This window comes from Plectropomus leopardus, chromosome 22, assembly GCF_008729295.1.
Source record: "Plectropomus leopardus isolate mb chromosome 22, YSFRI_Pleo_2.0, whole genome shotgun sequence".
NCBI lineage: Eukaryota > Metazoa > Chordata > Actinopteri > Perciformes > Serranidae > Plectropomus > Plectropomus leopardus.
In genome coordinates this window covers 21,217,964-21,231,751 of record NC_056484.1, presented here as the reverse complement: position 1 = coordinate 21,231,751, position 13,788 = coordinate 21,217,964, and the positions used below count along the sequence as shown (strand labels likewise).

At 39.6% G+C, this 13,788-nt stretch overlaps 3 protein-coding genes across 3 annotated transcripts in view; 2 read left to right on the top strand and 1 right to left on the bottom strand.

The window, feature by feature from the left end:
* slc26a5 (solute carrier family 26 member 5) overlaps positions 1-5,736 on the top strand; it is a 28,369-nt gene extending 22,633 nt beyond the window's left edge. Inside the window, exons 15-18 of the mRNA XM_042511672.1 lie at positions 699-803; positions 2,475-2,672; positions 3,637-3,691; positions 4,918-5,736. Of these exons, the coding sequence (XP_042367606.1) occupies positions 699-803; positions 2,475-2,672; positions 3,637-3,691; positions 4,918-5,066 (507 nt within the window). The 3' untranslated portion in view covers positions 5,067-5,736. The remainder of the gene's footprint in view (positions 1-698; positions 804-2,474; positions 2,673-3,636; positions 3,692-4,917) is intronic.
* A 16-nt stretch (positions 5,737-5,752) lies between these two features.
* Positions 5,753-11,833, bottom strand: psmc2 (proteasome 26S subunit, ATPase 2). The gene is made up of 12 exons (XM_042511673.1): positions 11,679-11,833; positions 11,351-11,388; positions 11,153-11,234; positions 10,935-11,034; positions 9,905-10,036; positions 9,656-9,728; positions 9,290-9,385; positions 9,015-9,179; positions 8,807-8,894; positions 7,794-7,996; positions 7,566-7,662; positions 5,753-6,005 (listed from the first exon to the last, which is right to left on the bottom strand). The coding sequence occupies exons 1-12, from the start codon at positions 11,746-11,748 to the stop codon at positions 5,848-5,850; spliced, it is 1,302 nt and encodes a 433-aa protein (XP_042367607.1). The 5' UTR covers positions 11,749-11,833; the 3' UTR covers positions 5,753-5,847.
* A 258-nt stretch (positions 11,834-12,091) lies between these two features.
* On the top strand, positions 12,092-13,387 carry LOC121961715 (dnaJ homolog subfamily C member 2-like). The gene is made up of 2 exons (XM_042511775.1): positions 12,092-12,279; positions 13,116-13,387. Exons 1-2 carry the CDS (start codon positions 12,225-12,227, stop codon positions 13,385-13,387), a joined length of 327 nt encoding a protein of 108 aa, XP_042367709.1. The 5' UTR covers positions 12,092-12,224.
* The last annotated feature ends 401 nt before the right edge of the window (positions 13,388-13,788 follow it).

Sequence of the window (13,788 nt, the reverse complement as noted above, 5' to 3'; positions counted from 1 at the left end):
ACACCATGAAGGAATTTATTCAAATTTGGCACAAACGTTCACATGAACTTAATGATGATCTGATTAGATTTTGGTGGTCAAAGGTCAGGGTCGCTGTGACTTTATCTGTCTGGCTCTTGCGAATGTTATATCTTAGGGGAATTTTTTCAAATGTGGCACTAACGTTCACTCTGACTTTAAAATATGGTGGTTGAAGGACAAAGTCATTGTGACCTCACAAAACTTGTTTTTGGCCATTTATTAATAATTTATATGCTTATTCTGACAAAATTTCACACAAACAGTCTTTGAGTTCCCTCAAAGACAGCGCAAACGTCCACTTGGACTCAACAATGTACAAATTAGAATTTGGTGGTCAAAGGTAACTATGACCACATTAAACATATTTTGGCCATAACTTGTACGCTAATTATGACAAAATTTCATACAATTGTCTTGTAGGATAAAATGATGAAGTGTTGACATTGTTATTGCAAAAGTTCAGGGTAAACCCCTCTGTGACATCGTAATTATCTGCAAAAGCACTTTTTTTAGCTGTATCTGTTACAAATAAAACAAAAATACAGAAATATTTTTTGACCTTTTTAGGTTAAAAATTTGAGCCATAAAAGCGAGAGCAAACATTTTCAGTTTTTGCAATTCTGTTTTAGTAGTCAGTTTCACTGACATGTTAACTACTATTGATATTGTCTTCACAGACAGGAGTAAACCCTGCAGACATACAAGCTGACCGGAAAGCCCAAAAAAAGCAGAGGGAGAAGGCAAACGGCAACCATGACCCTCCACTAAAGATGTGTTCCACGGTGAGTCCTCCTTTCCTTCCTTCTCTCCCTGTTTGCATTTTGCCTGTGTACATAGTGAGTTTGTTGAGTCAGCATGCTGCATATTTGCATGAACATGGACGTCACGTAGGGGCTTGTGAAATCCTGCAGTGACTGAAAAACTTGTTCTCAAGCTTTTAACTGAGCTTTTGTCTGGCCTTTTGTGATTCTGAGATGGCAGAAAATGGCCATTTATGAGACTTATAAGTGCCATAGTTAACATATATAACAGTTAAATAAAAAAAAAAAAAAGACAATTCAATCTTATAAGCTGGATACACACTTAAGTTGAAAAGTTTGAAATCACACGTTATGTTGATGTTTTTCTTCTGTCCTTCAGTAGTGGTTGTTTTAACACTGTACAGTATTAAATTAAATGCTGTTCAGTTTATTATCATGTATGTCAAAGAAAAGCGTCGAATTCTCACACTTAAGAAACATGAAATCAGCAATTAATTTTCTTTTTTATGCGTCACTGGCGATAGTGTTGGCCAGAGGCATTATGATACCAGGTTGTCTGTCCATCTATCCCATTCTCATGAGTGCAATATCAAGAAAACCTTGAGGGAAGTTCTTCAGGTTTGGTACAAATTTTCAATTGGACTCAAAAATGAAATAATTAGATTTTGGTGGTCAAAGGTCAAGGTCACTATGACCTTGTGTCCATCTCATTCCATATATTTCCATGTATTCGGCACAATCGTTCAGTTGAACTCAAGAATCTACCAGCGACCAAGGTAGAGTATGCCAAAAATACATAAAAGTTCAACAACAGGGGTCACACAGAATAAGCAAATCTAAAAGGGGTGAGTTTTGAGATTTTGGATTTGAAAATAAATAACTCAAGAATAAACCAATCAGGACTTGATCAAAGGTCAAGGTGACCTTACAAATAATATTTTTGACATAACTTAAGAATTCATAATTGTGCTAAAATTTTGCACAAATGTCTTAATAGGATATAATGATGAGGTGATGACATTTTATATCTAAAAGTTCAAAAGTCAACTTCACTGTGAAGTTGTAATGTTCTGTCACTATTGTATAATTTGAAGAAAATCTTTGCTTAAGCAACAGGCTGCCGGTTAACTCCTGGTGTCTTAGACATTATTGTGCACTTAATAGTGAAACAGGAACTTGTTCTGTTTAAATCTACACACATTTTGATGCTGAACTTCCAGTTTATTTTACCAGTTTACTTCTCCTTTCTTCTATGTCCTTATTCAGCTGTTGCTCAGAGGGGTCTTTGTCTTTTTCAGTCGTCAATTGGTTTTGAACCTTTGCAAAGCTTTATGCACAAAACAAACTGTTCAGATAAATTATAATCTATTTGTAAAGAGGATTTTCTATAACCTAAAAGCATCAGTGATCCCTTAACCATATAGAGCTGCCCTCTCAGATATCTGACTGGACCCAGGCAAGTTTTTGTGGCAGGAGATTACAAACTTTTCAACATTTGCATGTTAAGTTTGTGCATACTGTACTTACAGTCTCTATGTGTAGACTTTTGGACATGTTTGACTCTGGCTCCACTCAGGGGTAATATTGAAAAATACACTAACATGTCGACCTAAAAAAAAAAAAAAAAAACGTTGACGCTTGTTGAATTTCTGTCATAAAAAAATCCCTTTCTTTGACTGGTTGAATCATTAGTCGCAGGGAGTAACCCATGAGGTTTTGTCCTATAACCTCGTGGCGGAGCAGAGGAACGGCCAGCTGGGCGACGCACACAGCCAGTCAGACTCAGAGGGCACTGTCTTCCTCCAACCTGTGTACCCTGTCCACTCCATCATCCTGGACTGGACATCTGCCAGCTTCATTGATTCTGTAGGAGCCAAAGCCATCAAACAGGTTTGTCCTTTTTTTTTCTCAAAAGAGGCTATTTTTAAATGTCAGGTTCACTGCAACGAAAGGCTGTCTCACGGCTCAATTAGCTTGTGAAAGGGCCTGTTCACCCAAAAATCAAAAATACATATTTTTCCCTTTTAACTGTAGGGCTATTTATAATGCCTCTCAGCCTAATCTCTTCTTTGGCACAAACATCAACTTGGTCTCAGTGAAGAACCTATTAGATTTTGGTGATCAGAGGTCAAAAGTCAAGGTCACTGTGACATTGTCTGTCTCATTCTCATGGGTGCGATATCTCAGGGACACCTGGGGAATATTTCTTTAAATTTGGCTAAAACGTCCACTTGGACTCAGTGATGAAAGGACTACAATATGGTGGTCAAAGGTCAAGGTCACTGTGACTTGCATCCCTCTCAGACCTTGTTGTGAGCAGAAGCTAATGTTACAGCTCAGTACATCTCGCACTGTCACAAGCCTCTTCTCCATGAGTAGATGCACGCTTCCTTCTGCGCAGTGATACGGTAAGAGATGTAATTCAGTAGAAAGGAAATAGTTCCTACGTGGAACTGCTCACAACAAGGTCTGTTGATTGTCATGAGTAACCAGTTCATGATTTCTGCAAAGAGATGTTGCTGTTGAGTTTTTGAAATGATTTTTTTTGGTGCTTTGAGTACCACAATCTGAGTGCGAGCTAGTTTTGTTACGTTGAAAAGAAGGCAGACATCTCTAAGACAGATATTACCAACACTCTGCAAGCCACACCAAAACTGTTAAGATTGATAAATAGCACTACAGGTAAAAGAAAAAATATGTGTTTTTGAATTTTGAGTGAACTGTGCCTTTGAATCTATTGCGTGCGCTGCTGCAGTACCAGTGTAGGAATGCTTGCAGAAACATGCATGTTGCAGAATGTACCCTGATGTTCAGGATGTTACCTCGGTGAGTGAGTCTGTGTTTGTCTCTGCAGGTCATCAAGGAATACGCAGCAGTGGACGTTCAAGTGGTCATAGCCGGCTGCAGCAGTAAGTGTTCATCAAGACTTTTTCTGTGTTGGCATTTAAACCAGAACCACAGTGTAGTACAGTAAGTGATACTGTCATGTACTTAAAGTGGAAAAAGACACTGGCTTTATTTACACACATAGTTGTCTTTTTTAAAATACCAACTCTGGATACTTTTGTATTATTACGAGGAATATGGTTAAAATGCCTTCCCCAGATTTAATATATTTCTCCGATGTGGAAACAAATAAATTAATTATCTTTTGATTTATCCGTGCCTGCAAAGTCAAGACATGCACAGCATTGTTTGTGGTATAAAACATAATCAGTATTATATGGTGGATCAAAAACATTTTGTAAAGCCATTCCTAAGACTTGATAAATTCATCATCATATATTTATATATCATTTCATGTTTTATATCTTTGATATATGATAAATTTATATCTAATCTAGGTCACTCCACATGGACAGCAGGTAATATAAATATAATATTACACTTAACATGTGACCAAATTGATATTAAATGCGTAAAGTAATAAAAAAGGTTTCTTACCATTGACCAAACATGGACTTTTGCCGGCGTATGTATTTTATGACCTCACTTCAGCAACTTGTGTCATAAAATAACTTTATCGATGTTAGTGTACTGGCCTGGCATGCTTTATAGTTAAAATGTACTTGCTTGCTAGAGCTAATAGATGCAGAAATTAAAATGTGTAACTACTAGAAGTAAATGATAACTACTAGGAAAAAAATAATTAAATATATATAGTTTTTAGCGTTAATTGTTGGCACTATTTTGATGCTTTCTGCCAATTCTGCTGCCCCGAAACGTCACACATGTCAAAACTTGGCAACCTGGTTATTAGTGAAATGTCCCACTCCTAAATACAACTCTGGAGGGCCGTTCATGTGCGAGTAAATACGGTAAATAAAATATTTCTGAGGAACACGTGAAGGCAACGTGACAGTCCCAGTGTAACACACACCAACAGCACATCTGGATTTTTCTTTAATTTGGCACAAACATCCACTGGGACTTATGAACGAACTGATTAGAATTTTGAATTCCAAGGTCCTCACAAACATACACCTATGACAAACCTTCACACAAATGTCAAACAGAATATAATGATGAGGTGGTGACATTTTACACCAAAGGTCAAAGGTCACCTGACTCGTGCAGTATGAGATCAAGGTTTGCATGTGGTCTGATCCTGTGTGCCTCTGCTTTGATCTACAAGGGACCCTCCTGTCTGAGCTGGACACCTTACAGTTTTTCACCGGGGTCGTGACCCCAGAGATGGTGTTCCCCACTGTGCACGACGCTGTCCTGAGATGTCAACACTCAAATCCCCGCCCACCAGCCGCTCTAACCAACGGAACAACCTGACGGGTAGATGATGCCTGTAACCGAGGACAAATGACAGCAGCGAGATCCTGACTTGGACAGCAGATCTGGGAGGTGCTGCACACACCTGTAGGAATGATGAACTGTGGATGTTTTAGCGTCACTGTAGGGATGAGAGGAACATTAAATAGAGGAGTGTTTGTAGCACACGTGGACGCTTTTCCGAGGGCCATTTAATAAGACTTAACTGACATTCCTCAAGCCTTATTCCTCCACATCCTCTCTCCAGAGGATCGTTTAGAATTGCACTTTTGACACTTTTTGTAGTTTAATGTTTCACTGCTCTGCTGGGAGAAGTACGTTTAAAAGTGGTGTTACCTTGGAAACAGACCAGAAGCTGCCTCTCATCGTCATCATGCTGGTATCAGATGTTTTTGGTTACAGAGAACTTGTGTCCTGATGAATTTGTGTACTCTATTTTCAGCTGTATTTCTGTGTACTTGTGTATTTAAACCAAAAGAAACATTATTGGTCAAATAGCAGTATCACGTTTGTTGTTACAGTACCTTTCAGCATACCAAGTGTCGTACTATTTAAAGAAAAGCTGTAGCTGTGCCGTTACTGTCTCACACAGGATGCCTTCAAAGTTACTGTTCTGTTATTTTAAAAAAATTTTAAAAATCACTGAGAGTCAAAATTTGGAATAAACTTTATTTTTAAGTGAACAAGAATGACAGCAAAAAGGACAATATTGTTTTTTTTTTTTTCTCTGCTTCTTTTGACGGTAAAAAGCCAAAGTGGAAGCTCTCTCTCTCACACGCTCTCAGTTGTAGGTCATGTATCTGGGGGTGGCGCTGAACTTGGCGTAGGACTTGATGACCTTGTTAACAGCCTCCAGGAAGTCTTTCTCCGTGGCGATCTTCCTGCGAGCTCTGATGGCGAACATGCCGGCCTCTGTGCACACGCTGCGGATCTCGGCACCTGGCAGGAACACAAAACGTCAGATTCTGCTTACAGAGCAGGACGGACAGGAAATGCTGTTAAAGGTTCACTCGCTCATCTAACAGTAACCTTAAGTTTTTCAGACATTTATGTTGTGGCTCAGGTGCTTCTATAATCATTTAGTGATAGAGGAGAGTAAAACAGCTTTTCATCTGCTGAGAAAAATATTTTTGACTTAATTACAACCAAACAAAGTTCAGCTGCATTTAGACCACTGTGCCTTGTTTCCACAATATTCCTAAAGGTGGTGTTGCCTTTACACAACCTGCCAGACGAGGTGAAACAACTCCCTAAATTTCCCCCTCTCGTGCTGCATTCAGGCACCTTTTACATGTATTTAAACCTGTGAACCCTGAGCAAGTTGATCTGATTTCTTTCAAAAACATAAAGGGAAAAAAGGCAATAAGCAAGAAATATCCTGCAAAATGCAAAAAATAAGTAAATCTAGAAATGTATTTTTAACAAAAGTGGGGAAATGTCTAGAAAATTATAATCATCATTATTACATGTTTAACAAGTTATTATCTTTTAGCCATTTTTTCAGCTCCTTTTTTTTCACTTTACCTTTGCTGTTAATTTTCAATTCTCTTGACTTTTCCCAAATTTTTGGATTATTTCTTCTCAAGTTGTTCATGGCCTTTTTGCCACGTTTAAAAAAATAAATAAATAAAACCAATTTGCTTGGGTTTCAATGGGTTACTAGAGCAGCAAACCTTTATTTGTGATGTAAAGTTGTATTGGAGTAACGGTATCCTGTGCCAAGAATGAAACCGTGCTCCCTCTGTGTGTGTGTTGTAACGTGAGCTTCTCTGTGGTTTGTTGTGGTAAGCTGGACCTGCTGTGCGTGCATGTTAGTGCATGTGTGTATCCCACTGGCTAGCTTAGTGCCTCCTCTCTGCGCTGCGCTCATATGGCAGTTACCGCTGATATCTGGTTGGTGTCATCATGGAGGCATAGCACCCAGCCATCTGGTTCCACCCAGGTTAACCCTGTTAGCTGTCAGCACTGTTGCCATTATTTAAAGCTCTGGATTGGAGTTAACAATGTTAGCTGCTAGCCACTGGTTCAGCCTCCATGTTAAGACCTGAGCGTAGAAAACTCGAACTGATTACACATAGACCGCCTCTAAAGAAAAACGGTCTGTTTTTAGCTTTGTCGACTATATGTTGCGAAAAATGAGAATTTTGTCTCCTCACAAAGAAACATTTAATCATTTAGTCTAGCTAAAAAAAAATCTAATTTGGAGATGCATGGTTTTCATTGGACAGCAACAAAACAATGTTACAGTACACCCTTCTGGCCACAAACTAGTACTACACTAGTGGACAAATAACTGAGGGCAAATTTAAGCATCTAAGTAGCCAATATTCCACATCAGCAAATAAAGCAACTGAAAGGACAAAAAAGTGTTGTCGGTGTTTTGGTCACTGAGGTGACATAGAGCTGCGGGAAGATGTGAGGGAGGGTGAATACAGTAATGTGTGTGTTTAGAGGACAAATCACAGGACGGGCTGAGTCCTGCTGTGTGCTGTGTCTTACCAGTGCTGTTGGGACAGAGGCGAGCCAGCAGCTCAAAGCGAATGTCTCTCTCCACACTCATAGAGCGAGCGTGGATCTTGAAGATGTGTGTGCGTCCCTGAAACACAAAACGAACCAATAAGGACATAAATCAGAGATGAGCGATCAAGTGTTTTTGCTAACATGTGGCATCGTTTTATGTCTGATTTCTGAGAATATATCTGCATGTTCTGTGAACGCTGAACTTGCCTCCAGGTCCGGCAGGCTGAACTCAATCTTCCTGTCCAGACGTCCGGGTCTCATCAGGGCCGGGTCCAGGGTGTCCGGTCTGTTGGTGGCCATCAGCACTTTGATGTTGCCTCGGGGGTCGAAGCCGTCCAGCTGGTTGATGAGCTCCAGCATCGTCCTCTGGACCTCGTTGTCTCCACCGGCACCGTCATCGAAGCGAGCGCCTGACAGGTTCAAACGCACACACACGCACACACAGTATTCATGTTAATGTGGGAGATTTCATTCTGCCATCTGAGCAAACTGGTGCAATTTCTCTCATCTCTCTCAACATGGGAAAAGAAATCAATGCACAAGTTGGTAATAAATGTTTCAAAAATTGCAAGAAATTAATATGTTTAGAAAACTTAAAAAGTTAGGGAGAAAAAACAAAAAGCTAAAATCTATACTTACTAATCTATACCTACTAATTTTAATTATGTTATAAAATTATTACAATTTTTAAAGCACCTTTTACAGGCCATTTGTGTTTTCTTTTACATCTTTATTTTGTTTTACATTATTATTGTTAATTTTTTTGTTTATAAAATTATTATAAAATTATTTATACTAATTTTCAAGTGATTTTCTTGTATTTTTCACTAATTTCTTGCTAATTTTTGGGTCATTTCTTGTGCGTTTTTGTTTCTTTCCATGTTTTTAAAAGAAATCAAGCCAATTCAAGTTTAAAGGGTTAATGTTCTTACAGTGTAGTTTTTAATTTTTTTATACCACTGCTTTTAGATATTCATTCAGTGTTTCATGACCATAGCTGGCTGTGAATTTTTGCATATTTTGTTTAGGTTACTTTAAGATTGATTGTTACTTAAACTAGATATGAACTGTTCTATGACATTAGAATCACAAATAATCCTTATGTTGATGTTTCCAAAATGTAAGTGTAGTTTAAGCAAATTTAAAATGATCGTCACACAGACATGATGGTGAAAATGTAGAGTCAATAATATTGTAACATAAAAGACAGCGAGTCTCACCTCCAATGGCATCAATTTCATCAAAGAAGATCAGACAAGCCTTCTTAGTCCTGGCCATCTCAAACAGCTCACGCACCATCCTGGCTCCCTACAAACAAAGACAGGAATCCAAAATGTATTTATTTATTTTTTTTTTAAATCAGGATTGATCATCGAACAGCTGCTATTCTCTGCCTGGTGAGTTTCTCCAAAGTCTTGTCACACTCACCTCTCCCACATACTTCTGCACCAGCTCCGAGCCGATGACTCTGATGAAGCAGGCGTCCGTCCTGTTAGCCACGGCGCGGGCGCACAGGGTCTTTCCTGTGCCGGGCGGCCCGAACAGCAGCACGCCTTTCGGAGGCTCGATACCCAGATTAACAAACCTCTCAGGCTGGTGAGCAGAACAGAAAGACAAACAGGATGTTTGGTGAGGATGGACGGATGACTGAGAATAGCTGATAGTGATCCGACTGTGGGATTTTCTTCCTCGTGAGCACTCACATGGAGCAGGGGGGTCTCCACCACTTCTCTCAGCTTCTCGATCTGCTCCTTACATCCACCGACATCACTGTAGGTCACATCAGGCTTCTCCTCCACCTACAATGCCAGAAAGAAAGTTTTTGCGACAGCTTTTTCTACAAATTGCAGGAACCAACGTTGCAAATGTTTACATACATTTTACATTTTAGTAAAGGTGTCCGCCAGTTGTCACTTTCTCAAAAAATAAATAAATGAATCAAATAAAAAATAAATTAATGAATTGGGACAAAGTAGAAAAAAGGCATGAATAACTCAAATGTGCGGTTTATATGTTTTAACTTTACAATGATGATGCTGTCGTAAATGGATCTCCTCGGGGCTTCATACCTGCATCATGGTGACAGTTGGGTCAATCTTAGGAGGCAGAGGAATGTGGATCTGATACTTGTTTCTGTCAACACTGGAAGAACAGAAGGGACGCCAAATTTAGCAGATTGTTTGACGAGACATTTGACATAAATGTAACTTTTATAATAATATATGGCATATATGGGCGAAGATGTAATAGTACTAGATTGTATTGTATTGTACTGTACTGTGTTGAATTGAGACATTTCAGTTACACTCCTGCCTCACCCGACTCTCATGCCCTCCTCGATGTCAGTCGGGGCCACCTGGTCGCTCAGGTCCACCACAAACTTGGCAAACTGTTTGACGTTGATGATGTATTTGGGGTCCTCGGAGTCTGCATTGATGATCTTCGTGCATCTGTTTGTTTAACACAAAGAAACATTTAGGACTACAAAAAGGATTTATTTAAATTTTTAAATGAAAAAAAGGTGTATTTTGTACTGGAAGAGAACACATTGATAATACGTTGTTTCCGAGTTACTGCTGTGAAATATTTCAGTTTTGTGAGGACATTTTATTTCATCATTCTGAAAGGGAATGGATAATACTCAAACAAGGTTTTAGATAAATGCAGTAGGAAAGAAGAACAAGTTGCCTCTGACACTAACCAAACCAAATATTTAGCAGCCTCCTTAAAGACCATATCACATGAAATATTTCCCTTGAGATATTATAGTAAATTCCTAGAGCTTTATGGCATGTTAGTTTGTAAGACTTTGTAATGCTGGTTAGGATTACATTTTATACCAATTTTGGATAATTTTAATTGAAGAAACAAACATGAATCGATATCAGTTACTAAGAGACAGTTTGTTAATCCAAACACAAAACTATTTTGTGGAAACATCTGATGTTTTCTGGTGGATTTTTGGGGCTATTTTATGTTTCTCACTTTTTATGTGGGATTCCACTGCCTTGATTTCCATCATGTAGAGTTTGGAAAAACTTTTTCTGCATAAATAAATAAAAATGATTTACAGATTTTACAACGCAACGTTGAAAGAAAAGATTCTTGAATTCAGTGTTTTATAGGTATTTTAAAGATTGATTTAAGACATCTTAATACTAATCAAAGCCCTATTTTTTAGATAAATGAATTCAATACCTTTCTAAATCCGCAGTAGACCCACATAAAACGGTCAACCCTAAAATACTCAAAAATACTGGCACATTATCTTGTGTTTTTGCTCCAGTGCAAATATTGAATCAAAACCACTGCGACTGATTTTTTTAAAAAAAAAACTATCAACATTACCTTGCAACCTGCAGGGGCTGTTCACTCTGCAGAGTCTGTTTGTCTGCAGCCAGATCCCACAGAGCTGGAGGAGCCAGGCCTGTGTCCGACTCCTTAATGCCTGTCGAAGACACACAAATACAACAAGAACTTAAAAAACAACACAGCATCTGAAGCCATTTTCCATTCTTGCAAAACACAGGACCGGCACTATACAGTATCTATGTCTTGATCATCACCTGTCAGCTCATTGATCTTTTTGAGCAGCTGCTGGATGTCATCCTCCACTTGTTTGATCTGTCTGGAGTAGGTGCTTTGACCCTGATGAAAAACAGCAACGCATATTAGAATTACTGAAGGTTCATATAAAAATGTAAGTGTGACCGATTTCACAGGTAGATCTCAGGGGATGCAAGCTTTGCTAACGCTGCACTTACATATGTTTTCAGCAGGGCAATGTCGCCTTCATCCAAAGCTGTGGAGATGAAAACATGAATAAGTTGCATTCTGACATTGTCATTGGGCCGCCAGCACCGTTGTCGCACTGAGAGATGCAGTTTATCATCTTACACCAGGGTTACATATTTTATTCGAACACTACAAATATTTTAAATGTTACATTTACCAAACACAACATGACCTGCGTGGTGAACTAAAGTAGCAGTTTATTTACCGAGAATAGCTAACGTTAGCTAAGTAGCTAATGTCGACGTTCCTTTCCAGCAAACATCATTGTTAAGAATTTCTTTAAATATTTAGATATACCTCGAATAGGCGCGTCATCCTTTTCCTCTTCCTTAGTCTTCCGCTGGTCATCTCCCAAATAGTCCGGCATCTTTAATGAAGAGTAAACTGTTTCTCACAAAAAGACCGAGCTGCTCCAGCAGCTAAACGGTACAATTACACAGCAGCTTTGGACTTCCGCCGCTTTCTGCTAGTCACCGGAAACGCAGGGCGGAAATTTATTGTAGGTGTACCAAAATTATTATTTTTTAAAAGTGAGATTAAAAAATAGTCAAATAAATGTAATTCTCCGTCATAAATGTTAACCAAACGTAGCAAAATTTTAAATTAATATCAGCTGCTTTCCAGCGCCTCCACAAAATACGTTTATTGCGGAACTGCGATTGTGCGGAACAGTAGTTGCAACACGGAGCGTTAATGACGTGACGCGCAGCTGGTTTTCGGTCGGCACTTGGAGAGGGAGGCCCATGTGGTGTGTTAATGAGCGGGCCACAAACTTTAGCACTTCGCAAAGCTTTCACTTAGTCATCTCGGCACCTGAATGTTCGTGAAGCCCGTTTTTCTACGATGTTGTTAGAAGCGCTGGACGGCGATGAGACGCTGGTGTTTGCAGCCGCTGCCGGTAAGAAGAGACGCGGGAGAGGAATGTAGCTCGCTAAGCTAGTGAGGCAGATATGTGAGGACTGCTGCTACTCTCGTTAGCACGCAGCTAAAACGCAGACAGTGAGCACTAAGCTAACAATATCAGCTAATTCACAGCTGGGGGAGTCTTTTATTGTTAATAACGTGTCGGTCGTGTGTTTTTTGTTTGTTCAAACATTGTGGTTGTGCGTGTGTGTTTGTGTTTGTGTGTGTGTGTTTCATAATGTACCTGAGCTGCTGCTGCACAGACACTTGCTGCACTGATTTATTACAGCTAACACTTGCTATTTGCCAGCTGTTAGTATTAAACATACTGTGACTTATTTGACGTTTCACTGACTTTAATGTCTCTGCCTGTCAGTCAGTCATGACTAGACTGTTACATAATGTGTGGACACCTGTTGTTGTACCTTCAGATGCTCTGACCGGCCACCATTTTCAATGAGGACAAATGTAGCACTGGTTTTCTCTTATAGAGGAGAAGGTTTAAAGTGATAGTTTGGCTTTTTGAACTGCTGAACTACTACTTATCCATAGTCTGTGTATTACATACAGTAGTTGTCAGTTGGCACGCCCCCCAGTCTGGAGAAGCAGGCTGGAGTCTGACACATCAGTTTATTAATCTTATGCAACAAAACCGATTTTAGCTTTCTAAAACATCCCCTCCTAAAAAATCAATATCATATTAAGATCATGCTTTATTGAGTGTATTTTAAGCGCTCTGTCAGACAGCGTGTTATAAAATCTCATATCCGGTGGGGCTCTGTATTGTCGTCACAACTTGACGAGGTGTTCTTGCGTCTCCGTCTCTCTCAGCCTCTGTGCAGATCCAGGTGGAGCCTGTGGGCCGATGGTTCGAAGCCTACGTGAAAAGAAGGAACAGGAATGCATCTGCCTCCTTCCAGGAGCTGGAGGAGGAAGAGGAGTCTTCTGAGGAGGAGGAGGATGAGGAGTTCCAGCTGGAGGAGTACCCGATGCTCCGCACACTCGACCCCAAAGACTGGAAGGTACCGCTCGAGATCAGAGTATTAGTCATAGGAAGAGAAGCTTCCTGTATAGAGCTGACCTCATCAGCAACCATTAGTTGAAGAAATGCCTTAATTCTGATGAGTTACTTTCTGTTAATCACGAGCGACAGCAGCTTTCCCCACTAAATCTTCCTCCTGTGAATGTGCCACAGACTGGTCATCCCTGCATTGTTTGACTGGGGAACAAATTCAGTGTAAATGCAGAAAATAGTGGAAGTTTTCCATCACAGGTTCCAAGCGGCATCTCCTTTTTTTCAATATTTAAGATTTTACTGAATGTTCAACAAGACTATCCGAAACAGAACGAGGCAACAACAAAACTACAAAAACAAACAGGCAGATTGGCTAACACGTAATGACAGACTATGGGCGGGTTTACGTCAACCCTCAAATTGTGCAAATCAGAACTGAGAATATAAAATGTGCCTAATGGTGACACAGCAGTTAAAAAAAAAGTCCCC

Bases quoted from the DNA above. Each gene is read 5' to 3' on its own strand.
- psmc2 (XM_042511673.1), bottom strand. From the start codon at position 11,748: ATGCCGGACTATTTGGGAGATGACCAGCGGAAGACTAAGGAAGAGGAA. The intron at 11,235-11,350 runs GTAAGTGCAGCG...GTTTTTCATCAG, and splicing joins TTGCCCTGCTGAAAACATAT to GGTCAAAGCACCTACTCCAG. The intron at 9,180-9,289 runs GTGAGTGCTCAC...TCTGCTCACCAG, and splicing joins TGGAGACCCCCCTGCTCCAT to CCTGAGAGGTTTGTTAATCT.
- LOC121961715 (XM_042511775.1), top strand. From the start codon at position 12,225: ATGTTGTTAGAAGCGCTGGACGGCGATGAGACGCTGGTGTTTGCAGCC. The intron at 12,280-13,115 runs GTAAGAAGAGAC...CGTCTCTCTCAG, and splicing joins GGTGTTTGCAGCCGCTGCCG to CCTCTGTGCAGATCCAGGTG.